Genomic DNA, 18966 nt, shown 5'->3' with positions numbered 1-18966 from the left:
CGGATCATTATTCGCCACGTGACGTGTCATGATCGCTTTCATCTGCGCCTAAACTTTAGGTGGGGTTTGCAAACCTGTGTGCTTTAAGTTTTTACTCTTCAGCCGTTTGCATTTCCCGTGGTGATAAAAGCTCCTTCCCTGTCATCTGACAGCGGAATACCTTGTTGGAATGACAGCTAATATGAACCAATATAGCGGCAGGGAAGAGCGATTCAGCACGTTTTTACAAAAAATCAAAACAGGTCGCACTAATGCGCCCAAATATATTATGAGGTCGCATAGATTAATTTTCGGGCGCATATGCGACCAAAATGGTCGCAATTTCGAGCCCTGATATATATATATATATATATATATATATATATATATATATATATATATATATATATATACATACAGTATACAGTATACAGGATTCCCATGAGTCCTGGAAATTAAAAAAATCTATTGCTGGAATTTTATATTTATTTTTTGTCCAAGTCATGCAGTAATCAGGGTTATTTTTGTTTGTCGCTTCAAGTTTTAAGTTTCCAGTCATCAAATTGTGATTTTTCTATAACATATTTTTTATATCATACTGTTTCACTTCTGTTATTATGCTTAGGCTATTTTTGAACTCCGTACATGGAATAAAACTGGCTGTCACTGTGGATATGCAGTAACCTGAATGTACCTGTTGGCTAAAGCTGACATGCTAGGATAATATACATTTTTTTAGAGCAGGGGTTACCAAAGTTTTACTTATGACAGGCCAAAAACCAAACTTGATTGAGGGATGTGGGCCTAAAGTAAAAATAACAAAGTATATTACATTAAAGTTTCTATGAGTAATTTCCTAATTAATTTCCTAATATTTAAAATTAACTAAAAAAAATATTAAATAAAGTTATATTAACTATTGCAGTATATTTAAAAAAAAATAATAATTAACTTATTACAGTAAAAACTTAAACAGTCCCATTAATAACATAATGAAGTTCAATGCTGAATGCACTAAGCTGCACATGCCTTTGCTTTGATTTGTATGCTGATTTCTTGTGCACTGCTCTCTATCTATTCCTCACAAAGAACGATGCAACCTCCACAACATGCTAAAGCTGCCTTGATGCAATTTTTTTGGATAGAATGATGTGAAACTCTAGTCTAATCATGCTGTTTGGATTGATACTTCTTGCAAGAGTTGGTCACACAATCTGTGAAGGAACTGAGCAATCAAATACTTGCTGGTCCATCGGTACAGTTTATTTTGGCAGCAGTCAGCACTTGGTGTTTATGAACCAGCCTGCCAGACTCCTTTGGTCCAGCGAGTTTTAAGTGTGTTTGTGTGTGTGTGTTCATAGTGGTGCGTTTCATGTGTTCCACCAGGATTAGAGCTCTTGGTCTGGGTGGAGCTCAGGGTGCAAAGCATCAGCTGTGGTCTAGAAGGCCTGATAATGTGAAGGACAACAAGGAAAGGGTTTGGCTATAATTTGGCATGAAAATCCCTTTAACTGCGCCTCTCATTTTAGAAACGCATACTTTCATACCAGAGCCCTCCCTTCTTGTGCTCTTCCTCTGTTCATGTCTGTACCGTTCTCTTCTTCTTTTCTTTTCCCTCTGCTCACTCATTTTTTCATAACAGTGTTTCAAATATTTAGAGCTTTTATGTAACCAGTACATGCGTTACAATGAATGGGGGAGATTACATGATCTCTAACTCTGTGACTAGCAATTATAGTCTGATGCAAGAGGATCCAACTCACCCCGTCTTGGTCTTAAGCTGATGAACATACACAGTTTAAGCATTATATAAAAGGTTTAAGGTTTCACTTGCTTGTGGTTTAAATGTCTTCAACTTGTCCCACAATTAAAGGAGTTAGAAGTGTTAGATGTCTTAAATAACTTGAATCTGCTGCTTTGCAACTGATGGTTTAGCTTTTTCTCATAGTGCAGAACCCGTTATAACTTGGAACTGTTTTCATTTTTAATAATTACGCACAAAGTTTATTTACTTTATTTAGAGTAGAGTCCACTAATCGCTTTAAAAGCAAGCAGGTTTACATCCTTTTTTTAAAGTAAAGCCAACTAATCACATTTACAGTATTAAATCTAAAAAATATAATAATAATAATAATATTTTTTATTTATATAGCGCCTTTCCAGAGCTCAAGGACACTTTACAAGGAATGCGACAAAAAGATAAACATACATGAAGTCAAATATAACTAACTGGAATTACACAAACAAGACCTGAGAGACATGTGAGCAGAGTGGAGGTGGATCAGATGAAGTAGTCAGTTTGGCAGGTCAGAAATTGAAGCATTCAAAAAATAAGTAAGTCTTAAGTAAGGGATTTGAATTCAGAGATATTACAGTTTTTCTCAGTCGCTTTGGTGCGTTTCTCACAACACCTGTGCATTTCTGCACAACAGTTAATGCATTTTTCAAAACAATTAGTACAAACTGCAAAACCTAGCTGATAACTGGCAAAAGCGTGTCACATGCTCAAAATGGATAGTTCATTCCTCAAAAGCAAGTATTGATGTCAATCAAAGTGTCAGTATCATCAAGATGAAAAGTCCTGACACCATTGTTTAAGAACAAGATGTCGTGTTTTTATTATGACTACAGTAAAGTTAGACATCACTGCATTTAGTGAGTTATCTGAGTACAAGACACTAAATATGTATGTTTCACATTTTTACTGCATTTGCTCGTTGCAATCCTAATTTATTCACAGCATTGTGCAAAAGAATAAACACATCCTTATATACAACAAACATAAACTCCCTTTAGGTAGAGCTGTGCAAAATTGTAAACAATATTGCAGTACATACTGGACCTGAACCTACAACATACACAGGTCTGTAAATCGTTCATCAAATTGTTAAATTTTAAAGACATTTTCAGGAAAATAAAGATTTACTTTTTTTAAATAAAGTTTCTTGACCGATTTTGACATCAAGTTCAACATTTTTTTATGTAATGACGAGTAATGAAATGAGGACTATTAGTTTTATATGGAATGACTATTCAGCATTTACAAGTTTAGTTCATTTTGACTGACATGACATAAGCAGATGATAATGTTATAAATAGCAGAGAGTTGTATGAAAGCAATTGATGCATGTCCAAAAGCATTCATAATTTGTTGAAAGGAATGAGAAACTGCTACTAGGATGTTCACAAATGACTAATTGTTTTGAGAAATGCATGACCTGTTGTGCAAATGTAAATAGTGTTGTGAGAAATGCACCAAAGCGACTGAGAAAAACTGTAATAGCAGAGTGGAGTGAGCGTGGTAGAGAGTTCCATTGTTTAGGTGCAATAACACTAAATGATCTGCCCCATATTGAAGATAGGTGGTACCGAGGGACAGCGAGAAGGCAAGAGTCAGCAGAACTTAATGAACAAGTTGGGGTTTAGGGGACAAGCATGTTGCAGAGATAGGAGGGTGCTAGGCTATTTTGGGATCTAAATGCAAGGAGAAGAATTTTGAATTAAATGTGATATGCAACTGAGACCCAATGGAGGTCGTACAAGATTGGGGTTATGTGAGCAGAACGTTTGGTATGAGTGAGTATTCTAGCCGCAGAGTTTTGAATATAATCTGGAGATGAAGCTGGCAGGCAGGCCAATGAAAAGAGCATTACAGTAGTCGATGCGTGAGGAGTCAAATGCATGGATGGCAGTCTCAGCATCCTTGCTAGTGATGAAGGGACGCAGTTGGGAATGCAGGTTTAATAACAGATTTAATGTAAGACTGAAAAGAGAGTGTGGAGTTGAAGATTACACCAACATTTTTTACAGAAGTAGATGCTTTAATGTGTGAGCCAGCAATCTCAGGAGAAGCTTATCAAATCAAATGACTTTTACTGTCACATCATCAGGAGCACGTGTATTATGATGAGTGAAAAGCCTAGGTGCTGGCTCCAGACAGTGCAAAATACAACAACATACTCCCAAAAAAACAAAACAGTGTACAATTAGCAATGTATTATCATTTTTATTATAATTTTATTATGTCTCGACTACTCATAAAAATCTTTCACATTGTTAAACTGGTTATTAAATGTATATAGTAGGGGTTTTATTGTGTTTTATGTTTTATTTATTTACATTTAATGAAGGAATGATGAGATTATATATCAAATAGTATATAGTGCTGTCTTGAGCATTTTCAGGAAGTGTCACCAAAATCTGACTTTTTTGCAATGGAAAAAATGTCCAGTGTAAACTGTCATAATGAAAACAGGACGAAGCCATTTGACTATCTTGTTCATAAACAATTGCCCAGGACTTTTCATTTTGATAATACTGACACTTTGATTGACATGAATACTTGCTTTTGAGGAATGAACTATCCATTTTGAGCATGTGACATGCTTTTGCAGGTTATCAGCTAGGTTTTGCAGTTTGTACTAATTGTTTTGAGAAATGCATTAACTGTTGTGCAGAAGTGCACTAGTGAGAAACACATCAAAGCGACTATGAAAAACTGTAGCATTACAGTTTTTTCTCAGTTGCTTTGGTGCATTTCTCACTACACTATTTACATTTGCACAACAGGTCATGCATTTCTCAAAACAATTAGTCATTTGTGCACATCCTAGTAGCAGTTTCTCATTCCTTTCAACAAATTGCAAATGCTTTTGGACATGCATCAATTGCTTTCATACAACTCTCTGCTGTTTATAACATCATTTGCTTATGTCATGTCAGTCAAAATGAACTAAACTTGTAAATGCTGAACAGTCATCCCATATAAAACGAATAGTCCTCATTTCATTACTCGAGTCATTACATACAAAAATGTTGAACTAGTTGTCAAAATCTGTCAAACTAATTTTATAAAACAAATTTAAGTATTTATTTTCCTGGATATGTCTTTAAAATTGAACAATTTGATGAACGATTTACAGACCTGTGCATGTTGTAGGCTCTGTTTCAATATGTACTGCAATATTGTTTACAGTTGTGCACTGCTCTACCTAAAGGGAGTTTATGTTTGTTGTATATAAGGATGTGTTTATTCGTTTGCACAATGCTGGGAATAAATGAGTATTGCAAACAGCAAGTGCAGTAAAAATGTGAAACATACATATTCAGTGTCTTGTACTCAGATAACTCACTAAATGCAGTGATGTCTAACTTTACTGTAGTTTTCAAATGGCTGTGCAAGCAGTATAGTGTTGTCTTGAGCATTTTCAGGATGTGTCACTGTACATTGAAATAATGTCCAGAGTAAACTGACATAATGAAAACATGACAAAGCCATTTGACTATCTTGTTCATAAACAATGGTGTCAGGACTTTTCATCTTGATGATACTGACACTTTGATTGACATGAATTCTTGCTTTTGAGGAATGAACTATCCATTTTGAGCAAGTGATGCGCTTTTGCAGGTTATCAGCTAGGTTTTGCAGTTTGTACTAATTGTTTTGAAAAATGCATTAACTGTTGTGCAGAAATGCACAGGTGTTGTGAGAAACGCACCAAAGCGACTGAGAAAAACTGTAAATACATCATCTGAACTTTTTTCTACATAATTTCAACACTTTTTAACAATTTCGCAATGCAGTTTCAAAAAAATAAAAAAATGAAAGAGATAGATAGATAGATAGATATATAGACAGATAGATAGATAGATAGATAGATAGATAGATAGATAGATAGATAGATAGATAGATATATAGATAGATAGATAGATAGATAGATAGATAGATAGATAGATAGATAGATAGATAGATAGATAGATAGACAGATAGACAAATAGACAGATAGATAGATAGATAGATAGATAGATAGATAGATAGATAGATAGATAGATAGATAGATAGATAGATAGATAGAAATAAAAACATAAAACAAAAATACAGTGCTGTTTTAATTGTATGTATTTTTAATCAGTGTTGTAAATGGGTTGCAAATGACCTTTTACTTCCCAAAATAAAGAGTGAGAAACACCACACACTTTTGCACACAATGAGAAAGTCATCTACTGATAGACAGAATCAGATCTCACATTTACAGGCATCAGCTCAGACTCCAGGCCATGTGTCCACGCCCAACACTCATGCGAGCAACAGCACTGCTTGTTTATGTAAATAATTCAACTGGCTGTGATAAATATTGCACACAAACCTTGTCATCCAACATGAATCATTTAGTGTCTTTGGTACGTCATAGACTAAAATACAACACATAAACTGGCCACTTTATTAGATACACCTTATTGGCACCGTGTTGGACACCCTTTTGCCTTCAGAACTGCATTAATCCTTCGTGGCATAGATTCAACAAGGTGTACTGGAAATATTCCCCTAAGATTTTGGTCCATATTGACATGATAGCATCACGCAGTTGCTGCAGATTTGTCGGCTACACATCCATGATGGTAATCTCCCGCTCCACCACATTCCCAAAGGTGGATTGAGGTCTGGTGACTGTGGAGGCCATTTGAGCACAGTGAACTCATTGTCATGTTCAAGAAAGCAGTCTGAGATGATTTGCGTTTGTTATGCTGTTGGATGTAGCCATCAGATGACGGGTACACTGTCATAAAGGGATGGACATGGTCAGCAACAAAAGTCAGGTAGGCTGTGACGTTGACACAATGCTCAATTGGTACTAATGGGCCCAAAGTTTCTTAAGAAAGTATCTTAAGAAACTTTGGCGAAACAGAATTTCGCCAAATTCTGACCCTACCATCCGAATGCCAAAGCAGAAATGGAGATTCATCAGACCAGGTGACATTTTTTCAATCTTTTATTGTCTAATTTTGGTGAGCCTGTGCAAAATGTAGCCAAGGTTTCCTGTTCCAGATGACGGGTACACTGTCATAAAGGGATGGACATGGTCAGCAACAAAAGTCAAATAGGCTGTGACGTTGACACAATGCTCAATTGGTACTAATGGGCCCAAAGTTTCTTAAGAAAGTATCCCCCACACCATTACACCACCACCACCAGCCTGAACTGTTGATACAAGGCAGGATGGATCCATGCTTTCATGTTGTTGACGCCAAATTCTGACCCTACCATCCGAATGCCAAAGCAGAAATGGAGATTCATCAGACCAGGTGACATTTTTTCAATCTTTTATTGTCTAATTTTGGTGAGCCTGTGCAAAATGTAGCCTCAGTTTCCTGTTCTTAGCTGACAGGAGCGGCACCCGGTGTGATCTTCTGCTGCTGTGGCCCATCTGCCTCAAGGTTGGACGTCTTGTGTGTTCAGAAATGCTCTTCTGCATACCTCAGTTGTAGCGAGTGGTTATTTGAGTTACTGTTGTCTTTCTATCAGCTAGAACCGGTCTGGCCATTCTCTTTTGACCTCTGGCATCAACAAGGCATTTGCGCCCACAGAACTGATGCTCACTGGATATTTTCGGATCATTCTCTGTAAACCCTAGAGATGGTTGTGCGTGAAAATCCCAGTCGATCAGCAGTTTCTGAAATACTCAGACCAGCCCATCTGGCACCAACAACCATGCCACGTTCAAAGTCACCTAAATCACCTTGCTTCCCCTTTCTGATACTCGGTTTGAACTGCAGAAGATCGTCTTGACCTTGTCTACATGCATAAATGCATTGAGTTGCTGCCATGTGATTGGCTGATTTGAAATTTGAGTTAACGAGCAGTTGGACAGGTATACCTAATAAAGTGGCCGGCGAGTGTAGCTTCATCAGGAAGTCTTTTGGGAGGAAGGCAATGTCATCTTTTAGTTTTGGAGTTTGATGCATTTAAATTTTTATTGGTAATTTTAATATTTTTTTTTTAAATGATAATCTTCATAAGTACGACAATGTATGTTATTGTTCACATTTATCTTTTTTTCTCATGCTAGAACTATTGTCTGAGAGACAGAGATAATGCAAGACTTTCCGTCCTCTTCTTTCCCCCCTGAAAAGCTTTTTTTGTGAACAGTTATGTAATGTTGTTTAAAGTTTAATGCTGACAGTAATTGATTGTGGCTTGTCCCATATTCAGCTGGGCTTATTCTTTTGTTGCTGGAGGCTGAACTCTGTGGTGTTTTTCGATCAGTGTATCCTGTTCTGTTTGTCTCCTGCATTCGATCGCTGCCATACATTGATCAAATCTTACAGGTCAGTGATTCTCTGCGTTACAATTGTGATTTACCACAAGATGGCATTAACATAGAGATAGTGGTCAGGCTTCCCAAGAGTCATGGAGATTTCTGGAATGTCATGGAAATTTAAAAGATGTTTTCCAGACATTGAAAGTCAGGGATTTCTGTTTATCATTTAAAATTTCACTTCCCATTTATCAAAATCTAATTTTTCAATACCATGTTTTTAATCACATTTTTTGACCTATTTGTTGTAGTTATGCTATTTTTTCACTGTTAATTTGTTCTTTTACCACTTTTCAACTAGCAATCAAATGCAGTCACCAGCTGTACCTGTATTTGACAGGCTGTGCCTGTATTTTAACAGGTACAGCCTGTCAAAACTGACAACAAAACTGTCACTAACGAGAGATGGTGTCTTTTTGGACCATTTTCTCTACACCTTAGAGCAGTGGTTTTCAGCCGGTGGGCGCCACACTTGCAGGGGAGCGCGAGTAGGCTACAGGATGGGAGTAAAAAATAACAGAAAATATAATAAAACTCAAATTTGTGATCTTTGTTTGGATTATTCGGATCTATTTTCTCTGCTAAAATAGACCAAAACAGTCATTATTTCATAAAAATATAAGTGACTCAATATTATTAACTTATTTGTTGATTTAATTTCGTCATATTAAAGCAGTGTTTCATTTTCAATCGTGAGGTGATGGTAAATTAAGTGATGGTTAATTGTCAGCTCTCTTGGTCGTCAGGTCGTGTGATGTACTGTTTGTTGCTGAAAGTGTATTCAAATGTTATAAATAGAAAAACACCACATTCTGAAATTTAACTGCAGTATGTTACTGCAGTTTTATGTGCAGTATTTGTGTGTGCTGCGCTCATAAACTTTGGAAAACGGCGCTCATTTGTTTGATTTCTCCTCGAGAAGCTGCGCAAGCCTCAAAACTTTAAGGTCCTTGTATTCTGACTGAGTCCAAAACTGGCAAATTTGTTTTTTTATATTCGTCATTTGGTGGCCCTCAATTGTCAATAACATCCCTCAAAATAAATGCAACGGATGTGAAAAATGCAGAAAATCGAACCATCCAAATTGATTTTTATGACGGACGGAAGTTGCAGAGGCTGTAAACGTATAAAACTTGAGGTCGTATTTAGTTTATATATACAGTTGAAGTCAGAATTATTAGCCCCCCTTTAAATTATTGTTTTCTTTTTAAAATATTTCCCAAATGATTTTTAACAGAGCAGGGAAATGTTCACAGTATGTCTTATAATATTTTTTCTTCTGGTGAAAGCTTTATTTGTTTTATTTCGGCTAGAATAAAAGCAGTTTTTAATTTTTTTAAAAACCATTTTAGGGACAAAATTATTAGCCCCTTTATGCAAATTCTTTTTTTCGATAGTCTACAGAACAAACCATCATTATACAATAACTTGCCTAATTACCCTAACCTGCCTAGTTAACCTTATTAACCTAGTTAAGCCTTGAAATGTCACTTTAAGCTGTATAGAAATGTCTTGAAAAATATCTGGTAATATATATATATATATACATATGTATATATATGTATATATGTATGTATATATATATATATATATATATATATATATATATATATATATATATGTGTGTATATATATATGTATATATATATATATATATATATATATATATATATATATATATATATATATATATATATATATATATATATATATATATACATACACATACACACACACATATATATATATATGTATGTATATATATGTATGTATATATATATATATATATATATATATATATATATGTATATATATATATATATATATATAAATATATATATATATGTATGTATATGTATATATATATATATATATATATATATATATATATATATATATATATATATATATATATATATATATATGTATATGTATATGTATACACACACACACACACACACACACACACACATATATATATAACGAGAATATAGGCAACAGTTTTTTAGTTTATGTTGAAATACACACATGCATGCAGCCACGCACCCACAAACATGTTTAAATACATTTATGTTGTTAATAAATAAATAACAATAAGGCTTGCACAGGGTTGAGAACCTCTGCCTTAAAGAGTAGTTGAATGCAGTGATGTTATGTAGTTTCAAAATACAACATATTAATGTTTTATTGTCGAAAAAGTCAACGTGGGTGTCTTTATGAGCACAAACACAGCATATGGGCTCTTATATGCTGTTGTGTCATCACTTAAATTTCAAGTCAGATCTCTCTGGCCCCTCATTTATAATGCTTTTCATGAAGTGCCCCCCGTGAAAAACTAATTGAATAACCCTGCAATATAGTTTAGAATATTTCGGCCCATGGCTCTCAATGCTATTTGGTTTTTGGCCCTTTATATGAAAAAGTTTGGGCACCCCTGATTTAGGGTGACAATAGCATGGCAACACAGGATAGTTCATGCGATTAGTTAAAACTGCTTGTTTCTCTGGGTTTTAACATTATTTTGAAACATTTGGGATAATGTAAGTACATAAGTCACCAAAATATAACTGTTCTAGTGGCTGGTTAAAAAAAAACCTGATGAAAAGTGAACACCACATGCTGAAATTGTAATGAATTCTGTGGCAAACTGTGTAAAATGTTGTTACATAACATGTTAGAGCGACAGTGAGTCTGGCATCTTTCTATTCTATTCTTTGTTTCCTTGTATATTTATTTGATGTTGTATGTAGCTGTTTCTTAGGTGAAGCAACCTTTACAGTTACTTTCAGTACTAAACTTCCTACTCTTTATTGATGTCTGCCAGTTTTAAAGTGCTCTCAGTGTTGGAACTGTTGGATAACTCGGTTGGACTCCAACCATATCTTATGTAAGCTCTTTTTGCATCATTACAGAGAGATTTTGCTGGCTTTATATGAGCAGCTTTAAGCTGTTTAGTATGATGCAGTGTTTCTATACTGACGTGAAGAACAGGATTACTTGCTTGTATCCTCAGTCTGCAAGTTGTTCCCGTCCAGCGTGGCAGAAGTAATGACTGCTGGGATGGAATGCCTTATGATGATTGCATTGTGTTCCTTGTGATCGCTGAACCATTTCGTTCATTCAGCAACAATTTCTCTGCCCGCTTACTTCAGTCAAGGGTCAGAGTTGAGCCCTTATTATGCTTCTTTTAGCATGGCCTTTGGAATTCAAATGTTTTGAATAGCACATTACTAGAATACACAGTATGTGCACTGTTAAATATAGCAGTAAATTTGCAGTTTTCAGACCAGGGGGGCCCAAATCGGAGCACTCACTCTGGTCCGCTCTGCGCTGGTTGTGGAAGCTCCAAATTGAACCAAAACAATCCATTACCATGGGCTTAAGATTGGCAAGCAAAATTCAGGACATTGCAACCTGTAGAACCTGAGAACTTAAAAAAAAGCAGCTTTCCTTGATTCATCTTTTTATTTTTGGTGTATTTGTGCTTTTGAATAGCATTATGGGTTTTTCATGTTTCTTCTAACAACTTTTAACCTTGAAAAGTTAGAAAAAGTGACTTTAATGACATTTTTAATAGTTTAATATTTGGGTTGGTGTTGTAATTTATGGTACAAAAAACTTGTAATAAACTGCCAGTACATTTTCTGTTATTTTACAGACTATATATATATATATATATATATATATATATATATATATATATATATATATATATATATATATATATATATGTATGTATGTATGTATGTATGTATGTATGTATGTATGTATGTATGTATATATATATATATATATATATATATATATATATATATATATATATATATATATATATATACATAAACACACACACACACACACACACACACACACACACACACACACACACACACACACACACATATATATATATATATATATATATATATATATATATATATATATATATATATATATATATATATATATATATATATATATATATTATAAGAGCCATAAGTTTATTGTTTTATTTATGTTAAATTAATTATATTGTGACAGGCAAAACTTGAAAATATTTTACTAAAAGTAATTTAATTTGTAATATAGAGTATATGCTGATGTCACTTCCGGGAAGGAAGAAGTTGTGTCATGAAGATGGAAGCAAGACAGTTTTTTGACCGTGTAATATAGTTCAGTTAAGTTGTTAATAAACATTTTCGAAACGACATCACTGGACTGTGTTATGTTACTCGCGTTCAAATCCTGCTAAATCAAAGAGAAAAAGAAAAGAAGAGACGGATTGATGGCACTTACATATAAATTAATTCAAAGTTCTAAAATGTCAATAAAAGTCACTTTATTAAACTGTAGAACTGAATTTTCAAATCAAGTCCACAGAGCAGAGATCTAGTTCCCAAAATGCAATTTACAACTGTGAATAGCAGGATACACTTGTGAAATACAAAATACAGAAAATGTTTAAAATTTACTGTGTATACTTTGCACACAATGCATGGATGATCTATTGTGTTGCCAAAATGCATAATATGTTATATGCTTGACTATTAATTAACAGCTAAAATTAGATCATTATCGAGATTACAGGTATTTACCATAATTACTTGTTGATTTGATTGATCAAACGCAAGAGTTCACAAGAGTATTTACTTGAATGCTAAAGTATTTATTGAAAACAAAAACATAAATAAAATTAAAAATATAACATAATGATGAAAATAAGCACTTGCAATCTGTTGCACTAAATGTGTTGAACAAACTATGGGTTGCAGGCTTGACAAAACAAAAATCGTTACACAATAACTTGCCTAATTATTCTAACCTGCCTAGTTAACATAATTAACCTAGTTAAGTCTTTAAATGTCACTTTAAACCAGGGGTCACCAACATGGTGCCCGGTGGCACCAGGTAGCCCACGAGGATCAAATGAGTTGACGGTGGACCTGTTATAAGCTAAGCTAAGCTGCATCTAATTTGTTTTGTAGCTATTCTTTTTAAATCACACTTGCATTGGTTATCTGTTTCCAATCATTGTTGACAACTATTGTGAGAAATCATTAACATGATCAGTGCCTTCACATAGATGAATATCATTAATTATTAATAACATATAATTAAAAGTAAATTGAGCAAATTTGTTATTAGGAAGTGTGTATCAAACTGGTAGCCCTTCACATTAAACGATACCCAAGAAGTAGCTCTCAGTTTCCAAAAGGTTGGTGACCCCTGCTTCAAACTGTAGAAACGTCTTGAAAAATATCTAGTAAAATACTATTTACTGTCATCATGGCAAATATAAAATAAATCAGTAATTAGAAATGAGTTATTAAAACTATTGTGTTTAGAAAAATGTTGAAAAAAATATTATCTGCGTTAAACAGAAATTGGGGGAAAAAAAAACAGTTTACAAATGAGTAGGCAATATACAATACATATTCTATGCAGTGTTCAGTTGGTAGTTTTCAGTAAACACTGTCAATGCTCTGTTTACAGAGTCTCAAATCAGATGAAGACGCAGGAAGCAACAAAGAGTCTACACACCACTATTTTGTGGCACAAGGTATGTTCAATTTGACTATACTCTGCACACTCAAAACATTGTCAGTTGCTGTTTGTTCAAACTACTTATTTAAAATGAGCTGAAATAACACAATTCTTGTTTTTTTGTTACTTATTTGTTTTATGTTCAGTTCATTTATATTTGTAAAAAGTAATTAGTTAGCCTAATTCCTTCATGTTACCCCAACACAAATCAATTGTGTGGAACCTATTTTTTTCAGTGCAGCTTTGTTATTTTTTTTTTTGCATTGTTTATAAGTAAATTTGCACAAATTCTGAATTAAATACATTTAAGGCCAGCTGAAGCTCTGGAATCAAGATGGCACAGGAAATTGTCAACGCTCATCTGACAATCAGCAGGAAGTGACAGACGGGCAGGTGAGGGCAGTTTGGGAAGAACTGGGGGTCGGAGCTGCCGGATCACTAAACCGTGAGGAGCTTTCACTCGTCTGTGATCACATCGGACTTAAGCATTTAGAGGCTGAGGTACTACTATCACCTAAATTATGGAGGATTCGTAATCATCACATGCTGCATGTATGTTTACTGATTACTTTTTACAGCAGGAATTCTCAAAGTCTCAATTCATTCATTCATTTTCTTGTCGGCTTAGTCCCTTTATTAATCCGAGGTCGCCACAGCCGAATGAACCGCCAACTTATCCAGCAAGTTTTTACACAGCGGATGCCCTTCCACCCACAACCCATCTCTGAGAAACATCCACACACACATTCACACACACACTTATACACTATGGACAATTTAGCCTACCCAATTCACCTGTATCGCATGTCTTTGGACTGTGGGGGAAACCGGAGCACCCGGAGGAAATCCACGCGAAGACAGGGAGAACATGCAAACTCCACACAGAAACGCCAACTGAGCCGAGGTTCGAACCAGCGACCCAGCGACCTTCTTGCTGTGAGGCGACAGCACTACCTACTGCGCCACTGCCTCACCCATCTCACTTCAATGGTTTGAATATTCAGAAATGTCAAAGGTCCGAAATTTTTATTTATTTATTTTTTGCTATAACAAAACTTTATTTTAATAAACATTAACATTAGAGCTGCATGCTGTTGAAAAAATATACCATTGCAATATTTTGTTTTTCTGCTATATATGTTGCGATCTGAATACAGTTTCACCAGATGACTTCAATATGTCTATTTGAAAATAATTCATAATTTTAGATTGATTGGAATGATTCTGTAGGGGAGTGCATCTGTATAAAATCTAACAAACAATCTACAAGCATAGATAAATATAGTTTCAAGAGTTCACACTTAGCTGATGATTGATTAAAAAGCTTGTTTGGCATGCTGTCCCGGAAGAGAGCCCTGAGCTCAGATCATCAAGCCAGGGGCTCCCTCCTGTTTGGCGAGAGAAGGGTTTGAGCTCAGGTAGATCTCGAGAACTTCCCTGCTGTAGTGGCTAATGAACAGATAGTGATTGCTCTTAAGAGATAACTACTTTCTAGGAGCATGTCTACAGTGTTGATTTGGATTAGTCAATTAACTTAAGTTGCATGTTTTTGGACTGTGGGAGGAAACCGGGAAACTCAGGGTAAACCTACTTGTGCACGGGGAGAACGTGTAAACTCCTTACAGAAATGTCGGCTGGCTTGCTAAGGACTAGAACCAGTGACGTTCTTGCTGTGAGGCAACGGTGCTAACCACTGGGCCACTGTATCACCCATCTAGGAAAGCAGGAGGAGTAGGGGTGAAAAGGGGGATTTTTTAAAAGATTTTTTTGTCGGTTACGAAAGTCACTATGTTAGATTATGTGATTTTTTTTTTCTTGATAACATCGTCACTTGTCGTAGATAGCAAATATGCCAGACTACACGTTCCTTCACGATCAGTCATCCTATGACGTCTACAATGAGTGTTATTGACTGAATGTGGTGGACTGTCATGATTTTGGGTACTGAAGGACGCGGCTAAAAGACACATATCAGAGGGGATTTAGAGGTGGGTAATACTCAAAGCCGTCTGATAAATAAGTGGTGTAGGCTACCGTACATGCATTAACCGGTTCTCACGGGTTGCGTGCTTATACCCTCCAATACACCATATTATCGTCATTTTTGATTGCGAATTGTAAAGAGCTTAATATTTTAGAAAAGGTAGGCTAGACGTGTTGCGGTCGTTGATTATTTGAGACTCCTTTATAACAGCACTCCCGCAAGATTCTCTCTTGCTTTAACAAAAAAAGCTATTTATCTTTTATATCCGTTATTAATAGCCTATTTAAGTTTTAAGGGGGCTATAGAGTATATTTATTTGTGCATGCACTGACTGCTCCTTCAAATACACGTAATATACATAGCTACTTGTCTTATTTGTGTTTATTTCGATAAAATGATAAACACGGATATGCGCCTTTTTCAGAAAATAACCTATTTATTTAATTTAAAATTATGTTAGGCCTATATTTATTTATAAAGGCTATTAAAATATATTTCTTTATTTAAACTAGCCTATTTTAAATTAAATTACAATATGTATTTTACCATTCGTTTTGGCATTAAAGAATTATTAAACAGATTATTAATAACTTATCAAAGAACATTTTACTGAACTCAGTGAAAAGTTTTAGGTCAAATAGGCTATTTAATATTAGAGCAATATTATATTACCGACTCACCGCAGCCATGTCTAAAATGAAACTTATCAGAAAACAGTTAACACAGCCTATGCCAAGCGTAATAATTGTGTTAGATCTTAGCAAATGCAAACGTGACACTGTTGATTACTTTTGTGATGATTAGACCTGAAGCCGCGCTGCGCTCAACTGAACAAAAACATGGAAAACATTTTCACGTGCAGGCGGCGGGTCCTCCATCCGCCTCCCGTCTGAAAGAATCTTAGAGCATCCTTGTTTCTTCCATGCCTAAATAAATATCATTTCATTTGCTTTCATTCATGTATATTATATCCATTTTGCAGCAGTCCTGCGGGCCGCGGAGACCGGCATGAACCGAAAACGAAACGAAAGGTTATTAAATATCTTTAGATATGTTTAAATATAATAATCAAATATTATATACATAAACGTAACACTACCGCGCCCCCATGCGATAGTATCGTGTATCGGCGATCTCACAGGGGGACGATTTGGCGATCTAAAAATTTAATATATCGGCCAACACTAGTCACGACGCCCATTTGTCGTTTACGATTCCCTGCGACACCCTACGTCAAGAAAATCATGCCTAAATCGTGTAATCTGACCGGGGCTTTAGGGTATTTACAGTGACTTAGTAATCGTCTGATTGGTGAATCATAATAATGAATTGCAAGCAATGCAAGCAATCATAAGCATGTCATCTTTTCGAAATCAGTTTATAAATAAACTCAAAGAAAAAGATAGAATTGAAATAAACTATTAATAACGACACAATTGTTTTGTTTACCAAGTATTCAGCTACAGTAACTGAATAAAAATAAAAATCTGTCAAATTAATTGTCAATAAAGTTACAGACAGTACCAATTCTTATGCTTGAATGTTTTTAAAATCATTATACAGTCACAGGCCCCAATAATGTTTTAATCCAGACTCACTGCATATCCTGCGATGTGACCATTGCGAATGATCACAAAGTAATAAATCCACACATTGTTACACACAATTAGCGTTCCTGGAATATGAAATGGAGGAGGGTCCAGAGTTTGAACTTTGAGAATTCCTGGTTTACAGTGATATTTTGTCAGTATTGATAAAATCACTCTACGTCTTTGTGTTTAAGCAGGAGTTAGACGCTCTCTTCAGGAAACTGGACAAGGATCAGGATGGAAAAGTCAGTCTCATTGAGTTCCAGAGCGGCCTGTTCAAACCACATGATCATGCTTCACCCCTCTCTACCTCCACCCCTGCACGGCCCAAACCACTGCGCACCATCTCAAAGGTCAGCAGCAGCTCGAGGTCACGCTGATGTTGCAATAGAAAGCAGATAATAAATATAGTAACCAAAAACGAGACCAGTATGCAAGTTTGTCTGCATGGCTTTCTCTGAAAATTTCATTTTATAGTTCTCCCAAAAATTTATTCTGTCATCATTTACCTGTTTCAAAGCTGTCAGAGTGTCTGTTTTCTGAAGATATACTAAGAAATGTTGTAAAAAAAAAAATGAGTGCTTTTTCCCCTCACTAAATTCTTCAGAAAATCTCCTTCGAAGAAAGTAATTCATAAAGGTTTAGAACCACTTGAGTGTGTGCAAATGACGAGGAAATGTTCTATTTATGCGTGAGCCACACTTTTCTTATGTGATATGTGTTATGTGTTGCACTTGATAGTAGTTCATTATATTTTGTTGATTTAGTATTTTGTTGGCGGCCCAGTCACCTCACAGCAAGAAGGTCACTGGTTCGAGTCTCTGCTGGACCAGTTGCCGTTTCTGTGTGGAGTTTGCATGTTATCCCCCTGATAAATAAGGGACTAAAATTAAAGTGATGATTGAATTGCCTCTTGTTACAGTTATGAAATAGTTTAATAACAAGCAGGAAATGTTCATGGGCCGATGACAGGACCACATTGAAATGGTCTACAAAAGCACTGTATGTTGTATCTTTTCTGTAATGTAATGTAAATGTAATGTGTATTTATATAGCGCATTTATTGTGTATGGCCATACACCCAAAGCGCTTCACAATCATGAGGGGGTCTCTCCACACTACCACCAGTGTGCAGCATCCACTAGGATGATGCGACGGCAGCTACAGGACAACAGCGCCAGTGCGCTCACCACACACCAGCTATTGGTGGAGTGGAGAGACAGTGATAAAGCCAATTCGGTGGAAGGGGATGATTGGGAGGCCATGATCGTATGGGCTGATAGAGGGACTTTGGCCAGGACACCAGGGTTACACCCCTGTTCTTTCACGAGAAGTGCCATGGGATTTTTAATGACCACAGAGAGTCAGGACCTCGGTTTAACGTCTCATCCGAAAGACGGATCTCTACTGTATCAATGATCACGATTGATTTATTGTGTTTATTCGGATGCACTGCCCCACAAAATCCTCCTGATGATATAATAAAATAATACATTCTTTGCAAATAGAGCCATTCCAGTAATCTGGTGAAATTATACCAGGTATCGCAATATGTTTCATAGACAAATAAAATATTGCAAGGTCTATTTTTCCAATAGATGCAGTATTTGGTTATATTTTCCCAGGAAGTAGCTGGATTTTCAACACTCTTTGTTGCTGAAAAAATAATTTACCTTATTTTGCTTTTGAAGATTTCTTTCTTCATAGAATGCCTAATAAATAATAATAAAAAAAAATTATATAAATAAATAAATAATAATAATAATAATAATTT

The 18966-nt window shown here is 35.4% G+C and overlaps 1 protein-coding gene across 10 annotated transcripts in view; it reads left to right on the top strand.

Annotated features, from left to right (window-relative positions):
• Positions 1-18966, top strand: part of ninl (ninein-like) — a 64141-nt gene that overhangs the window by 9768 nt on the left and 35407 nt on the right. For 4 of the 10 annotated variants that reach the window (XR_015505227.1, XR_015505224.1, NM_001281798.3 and 1 more), the window contains 3 exon segments: positions 13569-13635; positions 13930-14120; positions 17390-17545. Coding sequence is in view for 6 of the 10 variants with exons in the window: in NM_001281798.3 (NP_001268727.3) it covers positions 13569-13635; positions 13930-14120; positions 17390-17545 (414 nt within the window). In the remaining 4 variants the exon portion in view is untranslated. 10 annotated transcript variants of the gene reach the window in all.

Source organism: Danio rerio, chromosome 13 (genome assembly GCF_052040795.2).
Source record: "Danio rerio strain M-AB ecotype USA chromosome 13, GRCz13ab, whole genome shotgun sequence".
Classification (NCBI taxonomy): Eukaryota; Metazoa; Chordata; class Actinopteri; order Cypriniformes; family Danionidae; genus Danio; species Danio rerio.
This window is presented reverse-complemented; position numbering and strand designations above follow the sequence as displayed.